This window comes from Phyllobates terribilis, unplaced genomic scaffold, assembly GCF_046119375.1.
Source record: "Phyllobates terribilis strain yellow unplaced genomic scaffold, ASM4611937v1 Scaffold_2__4_contigs__length_985480577, whole genome shotgun sequence".
Taxonomy (NCBI): Eukaryota; Metazoa; Chordata; class Amphibia; order Anura; family Dendrobatidae; genus Phyllobates; species Phyllobates terribilis.
This window is the reverse complement of record NW_027362762.1, coordinates 50324221-50350372: the sequence shown is the minus strand read 5'-3', so window position 1 is coordinate 50350372 and position 26152 is coordinate 50324221. Positions and strand designations below refer to the sequence as shown.

Here is a 26152-nt window from a genome sequence, read left to right as displayed (position 1 = left end):
ACTGTTATTATGGGGGCACTGTGGATGTCACTGTTATTATGGGAGCACTGTGGATATCACTGTTATTATGGGGGCACTGTGGATATCACTGTTATTATGGGAGCACTGTGGATGTCGCTGTTATTATGGGAGCACTGTGGATATCACTGTTATTATGGGAGCACTGTGGATGTCACTGTTATTATGGGAGCACTGTGGATATCACTGTTATTATGGGAGCACTGTGGATATCACTGTTATTATGGGAGCACTGTGGATATCACTGTTATTATGGGAGCACTGTGGATATCACTGTTATTATGGGAGCACTGTGGATATCGCTGTTATTATGGGAGCACTGTGGATGTCACTGTTATTATGGGAGCACTGTGGATGTCACTGTTATTATGGGAGCACTGTGGATATCACTGTTATTATGGGAGCACTGTGGATATCGCTGTTATTATGGGAGCACTGTGGATGTCACTGTTATTATGGGAGCACTGTGGATGTCACTGTTATTATGGGAGCACTGTGGATATCACTGTTATTATGGGAGCACTGTGGATGTCGCTGTTATTATGGGAGCACTGTGGATGTCACTGTTATTATGGGAGCACTGTGGATGTCACTGTTATTATGGGAGCACTGTGGATATCACTGTTATTATGGGGGCACTGTGGATGTCACTGTTATTATGGGAGCACTGTGGATATCGCTGTTATTATGGGAGCACTGTGGATGTCGCTGTTATTATGGGGGCACTGTGGATGTCGCTGTTATTATGGGAGCACTGTGGATATCGCTGTTATTATGGGAGCACTGTGGATATCGCTGTTATTATGGGAGCACTGTGGATGTCGCTGTTATTATGGGAGCACTGTGGATGTCACTGTTATTATGGGAGCACTGTGGATGTCACTGTTATTATGGGAGCACTGTGGATGTCGCTGTTATTATGGGAGCACTGTGGATGACGCTGTTATTATGGGGGCACTGTGGATATCGCTGTTATTATGGAAGGACTGTGGATATCGCTGTTATTATGGGGGCACTGTGGATATCGCTGTTATTATGGGGGCACTGTGAATGTCACTGTTATTATGGGAGCACTGTGGATATCACTGTTATTATGGGGGCACTGTGGATGTCACTGTTATTATGGGGGCACTGTGGATGTTACTGTTATTATGGGGGCACTGTGGATGTCACTGTTATTATGGGAGCACTGTGGATGTCACTGTTATTATGGGGGCACTGTGGATGTCACTGTTATTATGGGGGCACTGTGGATATCACTGTTATTATGGGAGCACTGTGGATGTCACTGTTATTATGGGAGCACTGTGGATATCACTGTTATTATGGGAGCACTGTGGATGTCACTGTTATTATGGGAGCACTGTGGATGTCACTGTTATTATGGGAGCACTGTGGATATCACTGTTATTATGGGGGCACTGTGGATATCACTGTTATTATGGGAGCACTGTGGATATCACTGTTATTATGGGGGCACTGTGGATGTCACTGTTATTATGGGGGCACTGTGGATATCACTGTTATTATGGGGGCACTGTGGATGTCACTGTTATTATGGGAGCACTGTGGATATCGCTGTTATTATGGGAGCACTGTGGATGTCACTGTTATTATGGGGCACTGTGGATGTCACTGTTATTATGGGAGCACTGTGGATATCACTGTTATTATGGGGGCACTGTGGATGTCACTGTTATTATGGGGGCACTGTGGATGTCACTGTTATTATGGGAGCACTGTGGATATCACTGTTATTATGGAGGCACTGTGGATGTCACTGTTATTATGGGGGCACTGTGGATGTCACTGTTATTATGGGAGCACTGTGGATATCACTGTTATTATGGGAGCACTGTGGATATCACTGTTATTATGGGAGCACTGTGGATGTCACTGTTATTATGGGAGCACTGTGGATGTCACTGTTATTATGGGAGCACTGTGGATATCACTGTTATTATGGGAGCACTGTGGATGTCACTGTTATTATGGGAGCACTGTGGATGTCACTGTTATTATGGGGGCACTGTGGATATCACTGTTATTATGGGGGCACTGTGGATGTCACTGTTATTATGGGAGCACTGTGGATGTCACTTATTATGGGAGCACTGTGGATGTCACTGTTATTATGGGAGCACTGTGGATGTCACTGTTATTATGGGGCACTGTGGATGTCACTGTTATTATGGGAGCACTGTGGATATCACTGTTATTATGGGAGCACTGTGGATGTCACTGTTATTATGGGGGCACTGTGGATGTCACTGTTATTATGGGAGCACTGTGGATGTCACTGTTATTATGGGGGCACTGTGGATATCACTGTTATTATGGGAGCACTGTGGATGTCACTGTTATTATGGGGGCACTGTGGATGTCACTGTTATTATGGGAGCACTGTGGATGTCACTGTTATTATGGGGGCACTGTGGATATCACTGTTATTATGGGGGCACTGTGGATGTCACTGTTATTATGGGGGCACTGTGGATGTCACTGTTATTATGGGAGCACTGTGGATATCACTGTTATTATGGGAGCACTGTGGATATCACTGTTATTATGGGAGCACTGTGGATGTCACTGTTATTATGGGAGCACTGTGGATGTCACTGTTATTATGGGAGCACTGTGGATATCACTGTTATTATGGGGCACTGTGGATGTCACTGTTATTATGGGAGCACTGTGGATATCACTGTTATTATGGGGCACTGTGGATATCACTGTTATTATGGGAGCACTGTGGATGTCACTGTTATTATGGGAGCACTGTGGATATCACTGTTATTATGGGGCACTGTGGATATCACTGTTATTATGGGAGCACTGGGGATGTCACTGTTATTATGGGAGCACTGTGGATGTCGCTGTTATTATGGGAGCACTGTGGATGTCACTGTTATTATGGGGGCACTGTGGATGTCACTGTTATTATGGGAGCACTGTGGATGTCACTGTTATTATGGGGGCACTGTGGATATCACTGTTATTATGGGAGCACTGTGGATATCACTGTTATTATGGGGCACTGTGGATGTCACTGTTATTATGGGAGCACTGTGGATATCACTGTTATTATGGAGCACTGTGGATATCACTGTTATTATGGGAGCACTGTGGATGTCACTGTTATTATGGGAGCACTGTGGATATCACTGTTATTATGGGAGCACTGTGGATGTCACTGTTATTATGGGAGCACTGTGGATGTCACTGTTATTATGGGAGCACTGTGGATGTCACTGTTATTATGGGAGCACTGTGGATGTCACTGTTATTATGGGAGCACTGTGGATATCACTGTTATTATGGGGCACTGTGGATGTCACTGTTATTATGGGAGCACTGTGGATGTCACTGTTATTATGGGGGCACTGTGGATATCACTGTTATTATGGGAGCACTGTGGATGTCACTGTTATTATGGGGGCACTGTGGATGTCACTGTTATTATGGGAGCACTGTGGATGTCACTGTTATTATGGGGGCACTGTGGATGTCACTGTTATTATGGGGGCACTGTGGATGTCACTGTTATTATGGGAGCACTGTGGATGTCACTGTTATTATGGGAGCACTGTGGATGTCACTGTTATTATGGGGGCACTGTGGATATCACTGTTATTATGGGAGCACTGTGGATATCACTGTTATTATGGGAGCACTGTGGATGTCACTGTTATTATGGGGGCACTGTGGATGTCACTGTTATTATGGGAGCACTGTGGATATCACTGTTATTATGGGGGCACTGTGGATATCACTGTTATTACGGGAGCACTGTGGATATCACTGTTATTACGGGAGCACTGTGGATGTCACTGTTATTATGGGGGCACTGTGGATGTCACTGTTATTATGGGGGCACTGTGGATGTCACTGTTATAATGGGAGCACTGTGGATGTCACTGTTATTATGGGAGCACTGTGGATGTCACTGTTATTATGGGGGCACTGTGGATGTCACTGTTATTATGGGGGCACTGTGGATGTCACTGTTATTATGGGAGCACTGTGGATGTCACTGTTATTATGGGAGCACTGTGGATGTCGCTGTTATTATGGGGGCACTGTGGATATCACTGTTATTATGGGAGCACTGTGGATGTCACTGTTATTATGGGAGCACTGTGGATGTCACTGTTATTATGGGGGCACTGTGGATATCACTGTTATTATGGGAGCACTGTGGATATCACTGTTATTATGGTAGCACTGTGGATGTCACTGTTATTATGGGAGCACTGTGGATGTCACTGGTATTATGGGGGCACTGTGGATATCACTGTTATTATGGGAGCACTGTGGATGTCACTGTTATTATGGGAGCACTGTGGATGTCACTGTTATTATGGGGGCACTGTGGATGTCACTGTTATTATGGGGGCACTGTGGATGTCACTGTTATTATGGGGGCACTGTGGATGTCATTGTTATTATGGGGGCCCTGTGGATATCGCTGTTATTATGGGAGCACTGTGGATATCGCTGTTATTATGGGAGCACTGTGGATATCGCTGTTATTATGGGAGCACTGTGGATGTCGCTGTTATTATGGGGGCACTGTGGATGTCACTGTTATTATGGGGGCACTGTGGATGTCACTGTTATTATGGGGGCCCTGTGGATATCACTGTTATTATGGGAGCACTGTGGATATCACTGTTATTATGGGAGCACTGTGGATGTCACTGTTATTATGGGGGCACTGTGGATGTCACTGTTATTATGGGGGCACTGTGGATGTCACTGTTATTATGGGGGCCCTGTGGATATCACTGTTATTATGGGAGTGTGATGAACCTGTAGCCGCCATCTTGGTAATGATAAATCATATCCAGGGATGGCCACACTTCAGCAGCCCCCACCCTTGGGACCTTCTGTTAAAACGTCAACTAGATAGTTTCCCCCCATCCAGGCTCCTGTAAGATAAGAAGCCTACTTAACACTTGAATGCTAGGAGCTTCAAAGACTTCGAGAGGAAACACAGCCAGCAGGGGGGGGTGCTTCGTCTATCTGTACCTGACCATTTGTCCCATAGGACTAGTTTCTTTGTCTGTCACAAGCATGGAGGCATAAGATATAGAAACATGAATAGTACACGCATGTTGCGTGGGATGGGCCAATAAAAAAATATCACGGCGTCCCGGAGCCATTGCGCACACAAGCCTCCGCGGTAGACGTTGGTACGTGCTCTGGAAGCCAAGATATAGCGCGGAGCCATTCCTGAGGACCGTATGGTATCATAATTGATATCAAAAGGTCGGTTACGGCGGCCCGAATCCATGGGAACCCCTGGGGGTATCATGAGACCATCCCAGAAGAAGTTATTGGGTTCCATAGAATTTGGGCTTCTGATCGAAGTTAGACCTGAGGGTGGAGACTGAGCCAGCTGACCTCACCAGCAGTGGGCGGGACGGGGCAGGTAAGATAGCAGGACAGACAAGAGACAAGTCAGTCTTGACCCAAGAGTGGTGTGCTGAACATCTGAGCACCAGCTGAGGCCACCAAGGGGAGGAGCAGTTTGACCATGCGGTGGTAGGCCTCAGCCTGTAACAAAGAACCGTGCCTGCGATCGCAGAATCCTCTCCCTGCGTCACAAGAAAATCAAGAAACCGGTAACTGATATGCTGTGGTGATTCTGTGTGTTGTATTCCATTGTTGTATAGTTTAGCCTGACCTTATACCTGTGTATATTTAGTTGTATATCGTGTATCTAGTGTATTATTATAATCAATTACCTCAAGTAATTGTGGGCCTGCCTTTTATTCTGCATAACGAACGCACGTCCGTGTGAGCTCGGCTCAAGCCAAAAACGCTACCCAGGGTTGGTTCCTGACCCGATATAGGCCCATTCACGGACTGGGCGTATATCTAAAATAGGGACTGGTGGCAGCATACCAACTGGGGATTGGGGAAGGCTGGTAGTGACGGTCGGAGGTTCAGATATATATATTCCTGGCGCGGCCAAGGAAGATATATATACCGCCCTCACTACAGAGGGCCCCGATACCCAGTAGGTTACAGGACAGTCTCTCTGGCGACCGCTTATCCTAGGTGCAGTTCCTTGACTGACCTGAGGCTAAGAGGGCGCTAGCGAGTTGTGCTGTGTAGTGACGTTGAAGGGATAACACACTACCGTGTTCCCTGCGCTGGTTGCAGCTACCTGGCACTACTTTCTCTAGGTGCAGTACCTTGACTGACCTGAGAGGTAAGGGGGCGCCAGAGAGCTGCACCCACCGGCCGGCTTTCATCACATTGGTGGCAGAGCGGTGGGATTGCAGAATAATAGTGTTGTGGGACCCCTACTCCCAGGCACTAAAGACTGCCAGTGGTAACTTCCACTGCTGGAGTCTTAAGGTCAGCCCAACATTAGACGGTCAGGCTAAAAGTATAACAAGGTGTGTGCAAACTCAGGGTTGCAGCGGTGTCGGTTACCAAGATGGCAGACGGCACCAGGAGCAAGACCCTGCAGGAGGCTAATGCTACGGTCCGTGTGGCAGGAGGGGAGGACATTGTTACTCATGGCGAGGAGGAGTCCAGCCCGGGCACCTCAGGGAGCCAGTCCCCAGTATACGGTCCCGCAGTGGGCTGCCCACCACCTACCCAGCCCAGCCTGTCCAGATCACAAGCCCTTTTACAAGCGGCTATGGCAAGTCTCCAGTCTCATGGCGATGCCGTCTACAAAACCCTCCTGGCAGCATCAGAGAAGGCAGCGGAGGAGGAGCGCGAAGCTGCGGAGCGCCGGGAGGCTGCGGAGCGTGCAGAGCGGGCTGCAGAGCGCCGGGAGGCTGCGGAGCGTGAAGCTGCAGAGCGTGCAGAGCGAGCTGCGGAGCGCCAGCACCAACTGGACCTGGCCCAGCGGGGGCTTCCGCTAGAGCAACCAACCCATCAGGAGACCAAGTCGTCCAAAGTCCGAGCTGAGGACTTCCCTCTACTGGAGAAGGATGGGGACCTGGACTCCTTTCTGGTGGCATTTGAACGGACCTGTCTTCAGCACCATCTGGCCCGGGATCAGTGGGCCAGATACCTGACCCCCCGTTTGAGGGGTAAGTCCCTGGATGCCTTGGGGGACTTACCTGCCGGGGAGGTACAGAACTACGACTGCATCAAGCGGGCCCTGATCCGGCAGTACAACCTCACTCCCGAGTCGTACCGCCAGAAGTTCCGGAGCCTGCTGCGTGGCCCCAAGGACACCTGGACCGATCATATGCGGGCGCTGTTGAGAGCCGCAGAGCACTGGACCTCGGGTCTAGCGCTTACTACCCGCCAGGAGGTCCAGGAACTGTTCGTCACGGAGCAGTTCTTGTGGAACTGCCCAGAGGACCTCCGACAGTTCCTCCGTGACCGAAAACCAACAGGGGCTTCTGCTACAGCCGCCCTGGCAGACGAGTATGCCAATAACAGGGCGCCTGAGCTGAAGAAGTCTGCCAGCAGCACCTGGAGAGGGGGTAAGCCCAGTCATGCCCCTGTTTCCCCGGCCCCTAGAACACAAGGGGTGTATCCCCCTGTTGCCCTCTCCAGGCAAGGACCAGACGTAAGACGTTGTCATCTATGCAACAAACCAGGACACTTTAGGGCTGAGTGTCCCCAGCGCCAAAAGACCCCATCCCAGTCCCAGAGAGCGCCCAATGTTTTGTGTGTGGGAGGGGGTGGTGGTAGGTCCCTGGACAACATCCAACCCGTCACCATAGGCCGTTCTGCGGTCATGGGACTGCGGGACACGGGCGCTGAACGAACACTGGTACGGCCTGAGGTGGTGTCCCCCCAGGACTTGGTACCAGGAAAGACTCTTTCCGTCTCCGGGGTTGGAGGCGTGGAGCCGGCACTTCCCGTTGCCATGGTGTATTTGGACTGGGGTGCCGGAAGGGGGATGCGGGAGGTGGGAGTAACGCCAAATATTCCCGCAAATGTTTTATTAGGGACCGACTTGGGGCGTCTAATATCGCAGTATGTACCCTCTGAACCCCCAAGTTCGGCCCCCCAAGAGTGTATTGATTTGTCTGCTGCTAATGCCAACCATGTTGTATGTAGTGTGTGTCCTGCTGAGGAGGAGGGAGTGAAACCTGAGGGTAACACCTGCACAGACACAACACAAACAGGGTTAGTGAAAGCAGGTGGGGAGTGTGGGGATGCCCGCAGAGGTGCTCAGCCGGCGTGCCGTGACCTCTTGTCCTCCGGTGAGGGAGGGGGCGGGCAGGATTCTGTAGAGGGAAGCTCAGGGATGGAGAGGGGGGCAGCTACCGGCAGTGTAGGGCTCCCAGGGGTATCCAGGCTGCTGAGTATAGGCCCACTGCAGGGGGAGGAACAGGCCATGGGAGGTGGGGGTGTCCCAAGAGAGGAGCCGCCAGGTAAGACCCCAGGGCAGGAGTTCCCCACATCCGAGATGTCCAAAGGCCTAGGAAGCCTGCCTGATCGGGCGGCTTGGTCAGAAACAGAGGGGAAGCAGGCACTACCCACGGTCACAGCGGTCATAGCCGCTGTCACCAGGAGTGGGAGCGCCGGAGCCCAAGGAGCCTTGCAGAGGTCCGACGGCTTCCCCACTTCTGACCAAGTGTCTGCCGGGTCAGACAGCGGCCAGGTGACATGCCCGGAGGGGCTGACAGAGGATGTGGCAGTTTCGTCGATTCTGGCCACATCAAGTCAGGAATTTCAGGCTGCGTTGGAAGCAGACGACAGCCTGAAAGCTCTCAAGGAACAGGCGGCACAGCCTCCCATGGAGTCAGACTGCGAGCGGGTGGTCTGGGACCAGGGACGGCTGTACCGGGTAACGGTCCAGCAGGGTTCACCGGAGGCGTGGCCCAGGGACCGACAGTTAGTGGTACCCTATCCGTTCAGGGCGGAATTGTTGCGGATCGCACACGAGATTCCGATGGCCGGACACCTAGGGATCGCTAAAACCAAGGCCAGGATAGCTCAGCATTTCTACTGGCCTGGGATGGGAGCCGCGGTGGGTGCCTACTGCCGTTCGTGTGACACCTGTCAGAGGGTGGGGAAGGCGGGGCCGCGCCCCAAAGCCCCACTGGTAACTCTGCCAATCATCGAAGAGCCTTTCTCGAGGGTTGCTGTGGATCTTATTGGACCTCTGTCCACTCCCAGCCACTCCGGGAAATGCTTCATACTCACGGTAGTGGACTATGCCACCCGGTACCCGGAAGCGGTAGCTTTGTCGTCCATTCGGGCCGACAAGGTGGCTACCGCCTTACTGGAGATCTTCTCCAGAGTGGGTTTCCCCCAAGAAATGCTCACCGACCGAGGGACCCAGTTCATGTCGCGGCTGATGGAGTCCCTCTGTAAGCAAATGCAGGTGCAACATCTGGTGGCCAGCCCGTATCACCCACAGACTAATGGCCTGTGTGAGCGGTTCAATGGCACCTTAAAGCAGATGCTTAAGATGTTGGTCGACTCCCACGGGAGAGACTGGGAGCGTTACCTCCCACACCTCCTATTTGCTTACCGGGAGGTTCCGCAGGCCTCAACGGGGTTCTCCCCCTTTGAGCTCCTGTACGGGCGACGGGTACGGGGCCCCCTGGCTCTGGTGAAGGAAGCATGGGAAGGGGATTTGGCCACCCCCGAGGTGTCGGTCATCGAGTATGTCGTGCGCCACCGGGACAGGATGATGGCCTTGGCAAAGCTGGTGCAGGACAATATGGCCCAGGCCCAGGCCGACCAGAAGCGGTGGTACGACCAGAATGCTTGTGAGAGGACCTACCAGGTGGGTCAAAAGGTGTGGGTACTGGTCCCCGTACCACAGAACAAGCTTCAGGCAGCCTGGGAAGGTCCCTACTTCGTGCACCAGAAACTCAATGCCGTCACCTATCTGGTCACCCTGGATCACGCCCGTGGAAGGAGGAAGGCCTTCCACGTGAACATGATGAAGGCTCATCATGAGCGGGAAGCGACTGCCCACCCAGTGTGCAACCTTCCCGAGGAAGGAGAGGTAGAAACCCTCCTGGATCTGCTCACCCAAGCCAAGGCGGGTGGGTCCATCGAGGATGTGGGGGTTGGCCACCAGCTCACGGAGGACCAACGGTCCCAGCTGGGGACCACCCTGCACCCCTTCCGGGGGCTGTTCAGCAGCCTGCCCGGAAGGACTGAGATGGCTGTCCACGACGTGGACACTGGCGATCACCCGCCGATCCGGCGTTCAGCATATCGGGTCTCTTTCGAGGTGCAGGGAAACATGCGCCAAGAGATAGACGAGATGCTGAAGCTGGGGGTGATCCAGGCATCCAGCAGCGCGTGGGCCTCGCCTGTAGTCCTCGTACCAAAGAAGGACCGAACTACACGGTTCTGCGTGGACTACCGGGGGCTCAACGCTGTAACGGCCACCGATGCGTTCCCCATACCACGCATCGATGACCTGCTCGATCGGATGGCCGGGGCTAAGTACCTGACCATCATGGATCTGAGCCGGGGGTACTGGCAGATTCCTCTGACCCCCGCGGCAAGGGAACGCTCTGCCTTTATCACCCCTTTTGGACTGTACGAGTCCACAGTGATGCCATTCGGCATGAAGAATGCCCCTGCCACTTTTCAGCGGATGGTCAATACGCTGCTTGAGGGACTTGAAGGGTACGCGGCTGCGTACTTGGACGATATTGCAGTCTTCAGTCCCACTTGGGAGGATCACCTAGAGCACCTGCGGCAGGTGCTCGGTCGGATCCACCGGGCAGGCTTGACCATCAAGCCGGAAAAGTGCCAGCTGGGCATGAGTGAGGTCCTCTACCTGGGTCACCGGGTAGGCGGGGGGGTTCTGAAGCCAGAACCGGGGAAAGTGGATGCCATCGCATCCTGGCCCACTCCTAGGACCAAAAAGCAGGTGATGTCCTTCTTGGGGACCGCCGGGTACTATAGGAGGTTCGTCCCACACTATAGCACCCTGGCCAAGCCCCTGACGGACCTCACCAAGAAGAAGCTGCCCGTCGCAGTCGACTGGACAGTCGCCTGCGAGACAGCTTTCGGGGCACTCAAGGCCGCCCTAAGTAGCTCCCCTGTACTGCAAGCTGCCGACTTCGACCGGCCGTTTGTGGTACAGACCGACGCCAGTGACTTTGGCCTCGGTGCTGTGCTAAGTCAGGTCAACACGACAGGCCAGGAACATCCTGTCTTGTACCTGAGCAGGAAGCTACTGCCCCGGGAGGTGGCTTACTCCACGGTGGAAAAAGAATGCCTGGCAATTGTATGGGCCCTGCAGCGTCTGCAGCCCTACTTGTACGGGAGCCATTTCACCGTGGAGACGGACCACAACCCCCTCAGCTGGTTACACACGGTCTCTGGGTCGAATGGCAGGTTGCTACGCTGGAGCCTCGCTCTCCAGCAGTACCACTTCTCCATTCGCCACAGAAGAGGCCGTGACCACGGTAACGCTGACGGGTTATCCCGGCAAGGGGAGGGTGCAGAAGGACGCACGGGGGAACACAGGAATGTGCTACCCCCTCGCGCCCTCGTATAGGGGGAGGTGTGATGAACCTGTAGCCGCCATCTTGGTAATGATAAATCATATCCAGGGATGGCCACACTTCAGCAGCCCCCACCCTTGGGACCTTCTGTTAAAACGTCAACTAGATAGTTTCCCCCCATCCAGGCTCCTGTAAGATAAGAAGCCTACTTAACACTTGAATGCTAGGAGCTTCAAAGACTTCGAGAGGAAACACAGCCAGCAGGGGGGGGTGCTTCGTCTATCTGTACCTGACCATTTGTCCCATAGGACTAGTTTCTTTGTCTGTCACAAGCATGCAGGCATAACATATAGAAACATGAATAGTACACGCATGTTGCGTGGGATGGGCCAATAAAAAAATATCACGGCGTCCCGGAGCCATTGCGCACACAAGCCTCCGCGGTAGACGTTGGTACGTGCTCTGGAAGCCAAGATATAGCGCGGAGCCATTCCTGAGGACCGTATGGTATCATAATTGATATCAAAAGGTCGGTTACGGCGGCCCGAATCCATGGGAACCCCTGGGGGTATCATGAGACCATCCCAGAAGAAGTTATTGGGTTCCATAGAATTTGGGCTTCTGATCGAAGTTAGACCTGAGGGTGGAGACTGAGCCAGCTGACCTCACCAGCAGTGGGCGGGACGGGGCAGGTAAGATAGCAGGACAGACAAGAGACAAGTCAGTCTTGACCCAAGAGTGGTGTGCTGAACATCTGAGCACCAGCTGAGGCCACCAAGGGGAGGAGCAGTTTGACCATGCGGTGGTAGGCCTCAGCCTGTAACAAAGAACCGTGCCTGCGATCGCAGAATCCTCTCCCTGCGTCACAAGAAAATCAAGAAACCGGTAACTGATATGCTGTGGTGATTCTGTGTGTTGTATTCCATTGTTGTATAGTTTAGCCTGACCTTATACCTGTGTATATTTAGTTGTATATCGTGTATCTAGTGTATTATTATAATCAATTACCTCAAGTAATTGTGGGCCTGCCTTTTATTCTGCATAACGAACGCACGTCCGTGTGAGCTCGGCTCAAGCCAAAAACGCTACCCAGGGTTGGTTCCTGACCCGATATAGGCCCATTCACGGACTGGGCGTATATCTAAAATAGGGACTGGTGGCAGCATACCAACTGGGGATTGGGGAAGGCTGGTAGTGACGGTCGGAGGTTCAGATATATATATTCCTGGCGCGGCCAAGGAAGATATATATACCGCCCTCACTACAGAGGGCCCCGATACCCAGTAGGTTACAGGACAGTCTCTCTGGCGACCGCTTATCCTAGGTGCAGTTCCTTGACTGACCTGAGGCTAAGAGGGCGCTAGCGAGTTGTGCTGTGTAGTGACGTTGAAGGGATAACACACTACCGTGTTCCCTGCGCTGGTTGCAGCTACCTGGCACTACTTTCTCTAGGTGCAGTACCTTGACTGACCTGAGAGGTAAGGGGGCGCCAGAGAGCTGCACCCACCGGCCGGCTTTCATCACAGGGAGCACTGTGGATATCACTGTTATTATGGGAGCACTGTGGATGTCACTGTTATTATGGGGGCACTGTGGATGTCACTGTTATTATGGGAGCACTGTGGATATCACTGTTATTATGGGGGCACTGTGGATGTCACTGTTATTATGGGGGCACTGTGGATGTCACTGTTATTATGGGAGCACTGTGGATGTCACTGTTATTATGGGGGCACTGTGGATGTCACTGTTATTATGGGAGCACTGTGGATATCACTGTTATTATGGGGGCACTGTGGATGTCACTGTTATTATGGGGGCACTGTGGATGTCACTGTTATTATGGGGGCACTGTGGATGTCACTGTTATTATGGGGGCACTGTGGATATCACTGTTATTATGGGGGCACTGTGGATATCGCTGTTATTATGGGAGCACTGTGGATGTCACTGTTATTATGGGAGCACTGTGGATGTCACTGTTATTATGGGAGCACTGTGGATATCACTGTTATTATGGGGGCACTGTGGATGTCACTGTTATTATGGGGGCACTGTGGATATCACTGTTATTATGGGGGCACTGTGGATATCGCTGTTATTATGGGAGCACTGTGGATGTCACTGTTATTACGGGAGCACTGTGGATGTCACTGTTATTATGGGAGCACTGTGGATATCACTGTTATTATGGGGGCACTGTGGATGTCACTGTTATTATGGGGGCACTGTGGATGTCACTGTTATTATGGGGGCACTGTGGATATCACTGTTATTATGGGGGCACTGTGGATATCGCTGTTATTATGGGAGCACTGTGGATGTCACTGTTATTATGGAGCACTGTGGATATCACTGTTATTATGGGAGCACTGTGGATGTCGCTGTTATTATGGGGGCACTGTGGATGTCACTGTTATTATGGGGGCACTGTGGATGTCACTGTTATTATGGGGGCACTGTGGATGTCACTGTTATTATGGGGGCACTGTGGATATCGCTGTTATTATGGGGGCACTGTGGATATCGCTGTTATTATGGGAGCACTGTGGATGTCGCTGTTATTATGGGGGCACTGTGGATATCGCTGTTATTATGGGAGCACTGTGGATGTCGCTGTTATTATGGGAGCACTGTGGATGTCGCTGTTATTATGGGAGCACTGTGGATGTCGCTGTTATTATGGGTGCACTGTGGATATCGCTGTTATTATGGGTGCACTGTGGATATCGCTGTTATTATGGGGGCACTGTGGATATCGCTGTTATTATGGGGGCACTGTGGATATCGCTGTTATTATGGGGGCACTGTGGATATCGCTGTTATTATGGGGGCACTGTGGATATCGCTGTTATTATGGGGGCACTGTGGATATCGCTGTTATTATGGGGGCACTGTGGATATCGCTGTTATTATGGGAGCACTGTGGATGTCACTGTTATTATGGGAGCACTGTGGATATCGCTGTTATTATGGGAGCACTGTGGATATCGCTGTTATTATGGGGGCACTGTGGATATCGCTGTTATTATGGGGGCACTGTGGATATCGCTGTTATTATGGGAGCACTGTGGATATCGCTGTTATTATGGGAGCACTGTGGATATCGCTGTTATTATGGGAGCACTGTGGATATCGCTGTTATTATGGGGGCACTGTGGATATCGCTGTTATTATGGGGGCACTGTGGATATCGCTGTTATTATGGGAGCACTGTGGATATCGCTGTTATGGGAGCACTGTGGATATCGCTGTTATTATGGGGGCACTGTGGATATCGCTGTTATTATGGGGGCACTGTGGATATCGCTGTTATTATGGGGGCACTGTGGATATCGCTGTTATTATGGGGGCACTGTGGATATCGCTGTTATTATGGGAGCACTGTGGATATCGCTGTTATTATGGGGGCACTGTGGATATCGCTGTTATTATGGGGGCACTGTGGATATCGCTGTTATTATGGGGGCACTGTGGATATCGCTGTTATTATGGGGGCACTGTGGATGTCGCTGTTATTATGGGAGCACTGTGGATGTCGCTGTTATTATAGGAGCACTGTGGATATCGCTGTTATTATGGGGGCACTGTGGATATCGCTGTTATTATGGGGGCACTGTGGATGTCACTGTTATTATGGGGGCACTGTGGATGTCGCTGTTATTATGGAAGCACTGTGGATGTCGCTGTTATTATGGGAGCACTGTGGATGTCACTGTTATTATGGGGGCACTGTGGATGTCACTGTTATTATGGGTGCACTGTGGGTGTCGCTGTTATTATGGGGGCACTGTGGATATCGCTGTTATTATGGGAGCACTGTGGATGTCGCTGTTATTATGGGGGCACTGTGGATGTCGCTGTTATTATGGGGGCACTGTGGATGTCGCTGTTATTATGGGGGCACTGTGGATGTCGCTGTTATTATGGGGGCACTGTGGATGTCACTGTTATTATAGGGGCACTGTGGATGTCACTGTTATTATGGGGGCACTGTGGATATCGCTGTTATTATGGGAGCACTGTGGATATCACTGTTATTATGGGGGCACTGTGGATGTCACTGTTATTATGGGGGAACTGTGGATATCACTGTTATTATGGGAGCACTGTGGATATCACTGCTATTGGGGCACTGTGGATGTCACTGTTACTATGGGGACACTGTGGATGTCACTTATTATGGGGGAACTGTGGATGTCACTGTTATTATGGGAGCACTGTGGATATCACTGTTATTATGGGGGCACTGTGGATGTCGCTGTTATTATGGGAGCACTGTGGATATCACTGTTATTATGGGAGCACTGTGGATATCACTGTTATTATGGGAGCACTGTGGATATCACTGTTATTATGGGAGCACTGTGGATATCACTGTTATTATGGGAGCACTGTGGATGTCACTGTTATTATGGAGGCACTGTGGATGTCACTGTTATTATGGGGGCACTGTGGATGTCACTGTTATTATGGGAGCACTGTGGATGTCACTGTTATTATGGGGGCACTGTGGATGTCACTGTTATTATGGGAGCACTGTGGATGTCACTGTTATTATGGGGGCACTGTGGATGTCACTGTTATTATGGGGGCACTGTGGATGTTACTGTTATTATGGGAGCACTGTGGATGTCACTGTTATTATGGGAGCACTGTGGATGTCACTGTTATTATGGGAGCACTGTGGATGTCACTGTTATTATGGGAGCACTGTGGATGTCACTGTTATTATGGGGGAACTGTGGATGTCACTGTTATTATGGGGGCACTGTGGATATCACTGTTATTATGGGGCACTGTGGATGTCACTGTTATTATGGGAGCACTGTGGATGTCACTGTTATTATGGGGGCACTGTGGATGTCACTGTTATTATGGGAGCACTGTGGATGTCACTGTTATTATGGGGGAACTGTGGATATCACTGTTATTATGGGAGCACTGTGGATATCACTGCTATTGGGGCACTGTGGATGTCACTGTTACTATGGGGACACTGTGGATGTCACTTATTATGGGGGAACTGTGGATGTCACTGTTATTATGGGAGCACTGTGGATATCACTGTTATTATGGGAGCACTGTGGATGTCACTGTTATTATGGGGGCACTGTGGATGTCACTGTTATTATGGGGGCACTGTGGATGTCACTGTTATTATGGGAGCACTGTGGATGTCACTGTTATTATGGGGGCACTGTGGATGTCACTGTTATTATGGGGGCACTGTGGATGTCACTGTTATTATGGGAGCACTGTGGATGTCACTGTTATTATGGGAGCACTGTGGATGTCACTGTTATTATGGGAGCACTTTGGATGTCACTGTTATTATGGGGGCACTGTGGATATCACTGTTATTATGGGGGCACTGTGGATGTCACTGTTATTATGGGAGCACTGTGGATATCACTGTTATTATGGGAGCACTGTGGATATCACTGTTATTATGGGGGCACTGTGGATGTCACTGTTATTATGGGAGCACTGTGGATATCACTGTTATTATGGGGGCACTGTGGATGTCACTGTTATTATGGGGGCACTGTGGATATCACTGTTATTATGGGGGCACTGTGGATGTCACTGTTATTATGGGAGCACTGTGGATATCACTGTTATTATGGGAGCACTGTGGATGTCGCTGTTATTATGGGAGCACTGTGGATGTCACTGTTATTATGGGGGCACCGTGGATGTCACTGTTATTATGGGGGCACCGTGGATGTCACTGTTATTATGGGGGCACCGTGGATGTCACTGTTATTATGGGGGCACCGTGGATGTCACTGTTATTATGGGGGCACCGTGGATGTCACTGTTATTATGGGAGCACCGTGGATGTCGCTGTTATTATGGGGGCACTGTGGATATCACTGTTATTATGGGGGCACTGTGGATATCACTGTTATTATGGGGGCACTGTGGATGTCACTGTTATTATGGGGGCACTGTGGATATCGCTGTTATTATGGGAGCACTGTGGATATCGCTGTTATTATGGGAGCACTGTGGATATCACTGTTATTATGGGAGCACTGTGGATATCACTGTTATTATGGGGGCACTGTGGATATCACTGTTATTATGGGGGCACTGTGGATATCACTGTTATTATGGGAGCACTGTGGATATCACTGTTATTATGGGAGCACTGTGGATATCACTGTTATTATGGGGGCACTGTGGATATCACTGTTATTATGGGGGCACTGTGGATATCACTGTTATTATGGGGGCACTGTGGATGTCACTGTTATTATGGGGGCACTGTGGATATCACTGTTATTATGGGGGCACTGTGGATGTCGCTGTTATTATGGGGGCACTGTGGATATCGCTGTTATTATGGGGGCACTGTGGATATCACTGTTATTATGGGGGCACTGTGGATGTCGCTGTTATTATGGGGGAACTGTGGATGTCACTGTTATTATGGGAGCACTGTGGATATCGCTGTTATTATGGGGGCACTGTGGATATCGCTGTTATTATGGGAGCACTGTGGATATCACTGTTATTATGGGGGAACTGTGGATATCACTGTTATTATGGGAGCACTGTGGATATCACTGTTATTATGGGAGCACTGTGGATGTCACTGTTATTATGGGGGAACTGTGGATATCACTGTTATTATGGGAGCACTGTGGATATCACTGCTATTATGGGGGAACTGTGGATATCACTGTTATTATGGGGGCACTGTGGATATCACTGTTATTATGGGGGCACTGTGGATATCACTGTTATTATGGGGGCACTGTGGATATCACTGTTATTATGGGAGCACTGTGGATATCACTGTTATTATGGGAGCACTGTGGATGTCACTGTTATTATGGGGGCACTGTGGATGTCACTGTTATTATGGGGGCACTGTGGATATCACTGTTATTATGGGAGCACTGTGGATGTCACTGTTATTATGGGGGAACTGTGGATATCACTGTTATTATGGGAGCACTGTGGATATCACTGCTATTATGGGGGAACTGTGGATATCACTGTTATTATGGGGGCACTGTGGATATCACTGTTATTATGGGGGCACTGTGGATATCACTGTTATTATGGGGGCACTTTGGATATCACTGTTATTATGGGGGCACTGTGGATGTCACTGTTATTATGGGAGCACTGTGGATGTCGCTGTTATTATGGGAGCACTGTGGATATCGCTGTTATTATGGGAGCACTGTGGATGTCGCTGTTATTATGGGGGCACTGTGGATATCACTGTTATTATGGGAGCACTGTGGATATCACTGTTATTATGGGAGCACTGTGCATATCACTGTTATTATGGGAGCACTGTGAATGTCACTGTTATTATGGGAGCACTGTGGATATCACTGTTATTATGGGAGCACTGTGGATATCACTGTTATTATGGGGGCACTGTGGATGTCACTGTTATTATGGGAGCACTGTGGATGTCACTGTTATTATGGGGGCACTGTGGATATCGCTGTTATTATGGGGGCACTGTGGATGTCACTGTTATGGGGGCACTGTGGATGTCACTGTTATTATGGGGGCACTGTGGATATCACTGTTATTATGGGAGCACTGTGGATGTCACTGTTATTATGGGGGCACTGTGGATATCGCTGTTATTATGGGGGCACTGTGGATGTCGCTGTTATTATGGGGGCACTGTGGATGTCACTGTTATTATGGGTGCACTGTGGATGTCACTGTTATTATGGGAGCACTGTGGATATCACTGTTATTATGGGAGCACTGTGGATATCACTGTTATTATGGGAGCACTGTGGATGTCACTGTTATTATGGGGGCACTGTGGATGTCACTGTTATTATGGGGGCACTGTGGATGTCACTGTTATTATGGGAGCACTGTGGATATCACTGTTATTATGGGAGCACTGTGGATATCACTGTTATTATGGGAGCACTGTGGATGTCACTGTTATTATGGGGGCACTGTGGATGTCACTGTTATTATGGGGGCACTGTGGATGTCACTGTTATTATGGGAGCACTGTGGATATCACTGTTATTATGGGGGCACTGTGGATATCACTGTTATTATGGGGGCACTGTGGATATCACTGTTATTATGGAGGCACTGTGGATATCACTGTTATTATGGGGGCACTGTGGATGTCGCTGTTATTATGGGGGCACTGTGGATGTCACTGTTATTATGGGAGCACTGTGGATATCACTGTTATTATGGTAGCACTGTGGATATCACTGTTATTATGGGGGCGCTGTGACTGTACGCAGAGTACGGACCCCCTCACACTGTCGGTGTACGGTTGGAGCGTTGGGACAGTACATGTCTATAGGCCCCTTTCGCTCCGGCCGGTACTCACCGATGATCGGGCCGATCCAGTACACGGTGACATACTGCAGAAAGCTGTTTCCCTGGCACGAGAACACAACCGCGAAGGAGAGCGCAGGGTTAAACACGGCTCCAGTCAGGGGTCCGCCTAGAACAACCACAGGCGGCATTAATAATGGAGAAGCAACAGGAAGATAAAAATGTACAGAACATAAGTATATTGTGCCGTATAACAGCCCCGTGTACCGGGTCCGTGCACATCAATGTCCATATCCTATACCAGCTATGTAGACACCGGTGAGGTGCGTGGACCAACATGGAGATTAACTATTAGTTCTGCCCTGGGGGGGGGTTCACATACTTTGGAGTGAAGTTTTAAGTCACAATCATATGACTGAACCGCTCTCTGGAAGGCACACAAAACTCTAGTAACTCCCCCCCACCATCATCATCACCATCATCATCATCATCATCGGCCGCCGCCGGGGAGGATAAAGTGCAAAGTTCTCAGAGTTGAGTTATTTACCAGGTGGAAGGTGAAGTTCTACTTTATAACCAGGGAGTTACCTGGAGGTTGGACCCCGGGGACTTGTTATGTGGAGGGCTAAACATTTCCATTTTTTTTCCATTCTTTCAGCACATTCTTCAGCGGAATCCGAGAAAGACATCATGTGCACATCCTCTTAGGGCTTGTTCACACGCTGCATTTATGCCACAGAAATAAAGCAGCATTTTACAGTATCTGCAAAGTGAATGAGATTTCTCGTGCATTTGCAGCTTTTTTTTTTTTCTTGCAGATTTGAAGCATCAAAGCGTTTTTTCAAATCTTCCAGTGTTTTTGCATCGCTTGTCATCCAAATGAATGGGGAAAAAAAGCGCATCAAAAACACATTTTACGCAGCGGATTTTCCTGCCAACACTTTGGTTTTTGCTGAAGAAAAATTCTGCTGCAAATACTGTGCGTTTTCGAGTCTTCACTCAGTTTCTGCTCTAAAAACTCAGCAAAAACGACTCGGTGTGCACGGACCCTTAGGCTAGAGCTGCACAGGGACTTTAAAGGGAACCGGTCACCTCAGAAAACGCTATTTACCTGCAGGTATAGGGCTATTCTGCAGGGAAATACTTCTTCAATGCTGCCCCGCTGCCTTACTGGAAGTTTGGCTACTGTGAGAAAATGAACTTGTTTCCTCCTGGGAGCCGCCGGCTTTCAGTCATTGGGGACAGTGCATGGAGCATTTCCTCCCGGGAGCCGCCAGCTTTCAGTCATTGGGGGGAGGGGGGGTGCATGGAGCATTTCCTTCCAGGAGACACCGACTTTCAGTCATTGGGGCGGTCCATGAGGCATTTCCTCACAGGAGCTGCTGGTTTTCAGTCATTGGGGGTGGTGCATGAAGCATTTCCTTCCGATATCTGCTGTCTTTCAGTCACTGGGGATGATGCATGGAGCATTTCCACCCAGGAGCCGCCGGCTTACAGTCTTTGGGGACGGTGCATGGAGAATTTCTTTCTGGGAGCCCACGGCTTTCAGTCATTGGGGGGTGGTGCATGAATCCTTTACTCCCAGGAGCCGCCGGCTTTCACACATTGAGGACGGTGAATGGACCATTTCCTCTCGGGAGCCGCCGGCTTTCAGTCATTGGAGGCAGACTATGAAGCATGTCCTCACAGGAGCCGCCGGTTTTCAGTCATTGGGGACGATGCATGGAGCATTTCCATTCGGGAGCCGTCGGCTTTCAGTCATTGGGGACGATGCATGGAGCATTTACTCCCAGGAGCCGCCAGCTTTCAGTCATGGGGGCAGTGCAGGGAACATTTCCTTCATGGAGCTGCCAGTTTTCAGTCTTTGGGGCAGTGCAGGGAGCATTTCCTCCTGGAAGCTGCCGGCTTTCAGTCATGGGGGCGGTGCAGGGAGCGGCTACAGTCTTCGCAAACAGCACCAATCACGATACTGTGAGCGTAGGCTGTAAGCACACCAACACTTTGACAACCGGCTCTACGACACATCTGTGCAGAGCGAGCTGTCAATCAAAGTCTTGGGTCGTCCTTACAGCCGATGCTCACTGTATAGGGATTGGTGCTGTCAGCAGTGACTGTAGCAGCTCCCGGCCCCGCCCCCATGACTGTAAGCCGACGGCTTCTGGGAGGAAATAAGTTCATTTTCTCGCAGTAGCTGAACGTCCAGTAATGCAGCAGGGAAGCATTGTAATGCTATATAGCTGCAGATTAACCCCATATCTGCAGGTAAATGTTTTCCAAGGTGACAGGTTCCCTTTAAATCTCACGCATGGTGCTAATTTTCACCAAAGCTGCATGCTCATCTACCCGCTTCAATCCCTCATCATTTTTAGTATTTCTGCTTGCCGTCAGTGAATGGAAACACATTACTGTTTACATCCAGTAGCTGAAAAGCCATAAAGATTGTTGCGGATGTCACTGTTATCGGCAGCGGACAGAATATTAAAGGTTAATAGGGACTGCATGGCTTTCCTTACCTACAGAGACGATGGTGGTGATGGTCAGGGCCACTACATGGGGTCTGTACTGAGATTCCACTCGAGGAAGAAAGTGCAGTGCCAGGAAGAGGCTGAGGGCACAGGTCATCTCCACCAGGGCACCCTGCCAAGGGGTCATGGTCAGGGGGCTCTTGCACTCCTCATCCCTCTCATGTAGAGGGGACAATCGCAGCAGCCAGATGAGGGGCATCAGCACCTGGGACAGCACCGCACCCACAAATTGTGCACCCACCCTGAACATGATGTGTAAGCCGGGGGTCCTTGCCCGCAGCCACTGCTCCAGACTGCCACATGGGTTACAGCTGGCCCCCTGGGATGTCAGACAGTGCAGCACAGTTAGCAAGTAGGTGAGGGACAGTGCCAGCCAGGGCTGGATGCCACCCAGAGTCCCAAGTACCACCATCTCCCTGGTGCAGCAACTTAGCTGTAGGGTGGATAGAACTTCTATGAGCAGATCCTGTGCCAGTCCGGGGTGCACTTTGGAGTGGGTCAGTGAGCGCAGAGACTCACACAGTGCCACAATGATGCCAACCACCGCTGCAGAGCCCAGCAGGAGGTGCATGATGCCCTTCTCTTCAGTGCAGGGGCACAATCACTACCCCTCCAGTGCTGGGTATGTGGGCACAATCACTACTCCTCCTGTGGTGGGTATGTGGGCACAATCACGGTTCCTCCTGCCCTGGGTATGTGGGCACAGTCACTGTTCCTCCTGCCCTGGGTATGTGGGCACAATCACGGTTCCTCCTGCCCTGGGTATGTGGGCACAGTCACTGTTCCTCCTGCCCTGGGTATGTGGGCACAATCACGGTTCCTCCTGCCCTGGGTATGTGGGCACAGTCACTGTTCCTCCTGCCCTGGGTATGTGGGCACAGTCACTGTTCCTCCTGCCCTAGGTATGTGGGCACAGTCACTTCTCCTCCTGCCCTTGGTATGTGGGCACAGTCACTTCTCCTCCTGCCCTGGGTATGTGGGCACAGTCACTGTTCCTCCTGCCCTAGGTATGTGGGCACAGTCACTGTTCCTCCTGCCCTGGGTATGTGGGCACAGTCACTGTTCCTCCTGCCCTGGGTATGTGGGCACAGTCACTGTTCCTCCTGCCCTGGGTATGTGGGCACAGTCACTTCTCCTCCTGCCCTGGGTATGTGGCACTGTCCCCTGTGCTCCTCTTCCCCTTTGCTTGTGCCTCCAGCTGGGACTCCCGCTGATCCTTCCTGCAGCCAATGTGTCAGAACAGGACACGTGTGACGACACAAAGGAGGCGTGAGAGGCGATGACATCACAATCATGTGGGCGGGGCTATACCCCCGACTCCTACAGCAGTTCAGCGCCCCCTGCCGGCCCAGTGCCGCCCCTGCAGGCAGATGTGTGCGGCTCAGGTTACAGCCGCAGTGTCTGACTGATCAGCTATTTGCTGAGCGCTGCAGTCACATCACACGTCAGCTGCGGCAGGAAGAATGTGTCCTCTCTGCACTTTCTCACCTTTGTCCTCTTTTTAGGTTTTCAGACTAATAAGTAAATTGTCACAAAAAAAACCGTAAAATTACAATGTTATAAGGGTCTTTTATCTGTGTCAGATGAACAGGGAGCTCCTCTGTACCAGGACTTGTGCTGCCACTATTAATGGAAACACTCGGGGGCGCTATCAGTAAGGGGCGCTGCGGAGGCTATCAATAAGGGGCGCTGGGGACGCTATCAATAAGGGGCGCTGCGGAGGCTATCAATAAGGGGCGCTGCGGAGGCTATCAATAAGGGGCGCTGGGGACGCTATCAATAAGGGGCGCTGCGGAGGCTATCAATAAGGGGCGCTGCGGAGGCTATCAATAAGGGGCGCTGGGGACGCTATCAATAAGGGGCGCTGCGGAGGCTATCAATAAGGGGCGCTGGGGACGCTATCAATAAGGGGCGCTGCGGAGGCTATCAATAAGGGGCGCTGCGGAGGCTATCAATAAGGGGCGCTGCGGACGCTATCAATAAGGGGCGCTGCGGACGCTATCAATAAGGGGCGCTGCGGACGCTATCAATAAGGGGCGCTGGGGACGTTATCAATAAGGGGCGCTGCGGAGGCCATCAATAAGGGGCGCTGCGGAGGCCATCAGTAAGGGGCGCTGCAGAGGCCATCAATAAGGGGCGCTGCGGAGGCCATCAATAAGGGGCGCTGCGGAGGCTATCAATAAGGGGCGCTGGGGATGCTATCCATAAGGGGCGCTGCGGAGGCTATCCATAAGGGGCGCTGGGGACGCTATCAATAAGGGGCGCTGCGGAGGCTATCAATAAGGGGCGCTGCGGAGGCCATCAGTAAGGGGCACTGCGGAGGCTATCAATAAGGGGCGCTGGGGACGCTATCAATACGGGGCGCTGCGGAGGCTATCAATAAGGGGCGCTGCGGAGGCTATTAATAAGGGGCGCTGGGGACGCTATCAATAAGGGGCGCTGCGGAGGCTATCAATAAGGGGCGCTGGGGACGCTATCAATAAGGGGCGCTGTGGAGGCTATCAGTAAGGGGCGCTGCGGAGGCCATCAGTAAGGGGCGCTGCGGAGGCCATCAGTAAGGGGCGCTGCGGAGGCCATCAGTAAGGGGCGCTGCGGAGACTATCAATAAGGGGCGCTGCGGAGACTATCAATAAGGGGCGCTGCGGAGGCTATCAATAAGGGGCGCTGCGGAGGCTATCAATAAGGGGCGCTGCGGAGGCCATCAGTAAGGGGCGCTGCGGAGGCCATCAGTAAGGGGCGCTGCGGAGGCCATCAGTAAGTGGCGCTGCGGAGGCCATCAGTAAGTGGCGCTGCGGAGGCCATCAGTAAGGGGCGCTGCGGAGGCCATCAGTAAGGGGCGCTGTGGAGGCCATCAGTAAGGGGCGCTGCGGAGGCCATCAGTAAGAGGCGCTGCGGAGGCCATCAATAAGGGGCGCTGCGGAGGCTATCAATAAGGGGCGCTGCGGAGGCCATCAGTAAGGGGCGCTGCGGAGGCTATCGATAAGGGCCACTGCGGACGCTATCAATAAGGGGCGCTGCGGAGGCTATAGATGAGGGGCGCTGCAGAGGCCATCAGTAAGGGGCGCTGCGGAGGCCATCAGTAAGGGGCGCTGCGGAGGCTATCGATAAGGGCCACTGCGGACGCTATCAATAAGGGGCGCTGCGGAGGCTATAGATGAGGGGCGCTGCAGAGGCCATCAGTAAGGGGCGCTGCGGAGGCCATCAGTAAGGGGACCTGTGGAGGCCATCAGTAAGGGGCGCTGCGGACGCTATCGATAAGGGGCGCTGTGGACACTATCGATAAGGGGCGCTGCGGAGGCTATCGATAAGGGGCGCTGCGGAGGATATCGATAAGGGGCGCTGCGGAGGCTATCGATAAGGGGCGCTGCGGAGGCTATCGATAAGGGGCGCTGCGGACACTATCGATAAGGGGCGCTGCGGAGGCTATCGATGAGGGGCGCTGCGGAGGCTATCGATGAGGGGCGCTGCGGAGGCTATCGATGAGGGGTGCTGCGGAGGCTATCGATGAGGGGCGCTGCGGAGGCTATCGATGAAGGGCGCTGCGGAGGCTATAGATGAGGGGCGCTGCGGAGGCTATCAATAGGGGGCCTTTCAGACACTATCAGTAGGAGACACTGCTGACATTACACTGTAAATAGGGCACTCTGCAGACACTTCTTATAAGGAATAGAAGTGTTTCCCAAATAAACTTCAGGTTTTCTTCTTTTACTGCAGATTATAAAATGGAAGCTGATTGTTTGCTATGGGCAACTGTAATGACTCTCTGCACTACCCTTCACTGACGGCCTCCTCAGACTGTCTGATAGAAATCTGGCCCTGTCAGCCAGAACCAGTCTCAGAGCAGTGGGCCGGATTGGTTGCTATGGGAGACGAGGCGGTTCATGAATTTTGACAGACGAGGCT

At 51.5% G+C, this 26152-nt stretch overlaps 1 protein-coding gene across 1 annotated transcript in view; it reads right to left on the bottom strand.

Annotated features, from left to right (window-relative positions):
- Nucleotides 1-23526, bottom strand: part of AQP11 (aquaporin 11) — a 57141-nt gene extending 33615 nt beyond the window's left edge. The window contains exons 1-2 of the mRNA XM_073661675.1: nucleotides 22238-23526; nucleotides 19777-19893 (exon numbers count right to left, since the gene is read on the bottom strand). Coding sequence (XP_073517776.1) covers nucleotides 19777-19893; nucleotides 22238-22820 — 700 coding nt within the window. The 5' untranslated portion in view covers nucleotides 22821-23526. The remainder of the gene's footprint in view (nucleotides 1-19776; nucleotides 19894-22237) is intronic.
- Nucleotides 23527-26152: the final 2626 nt, after the last annotated feature.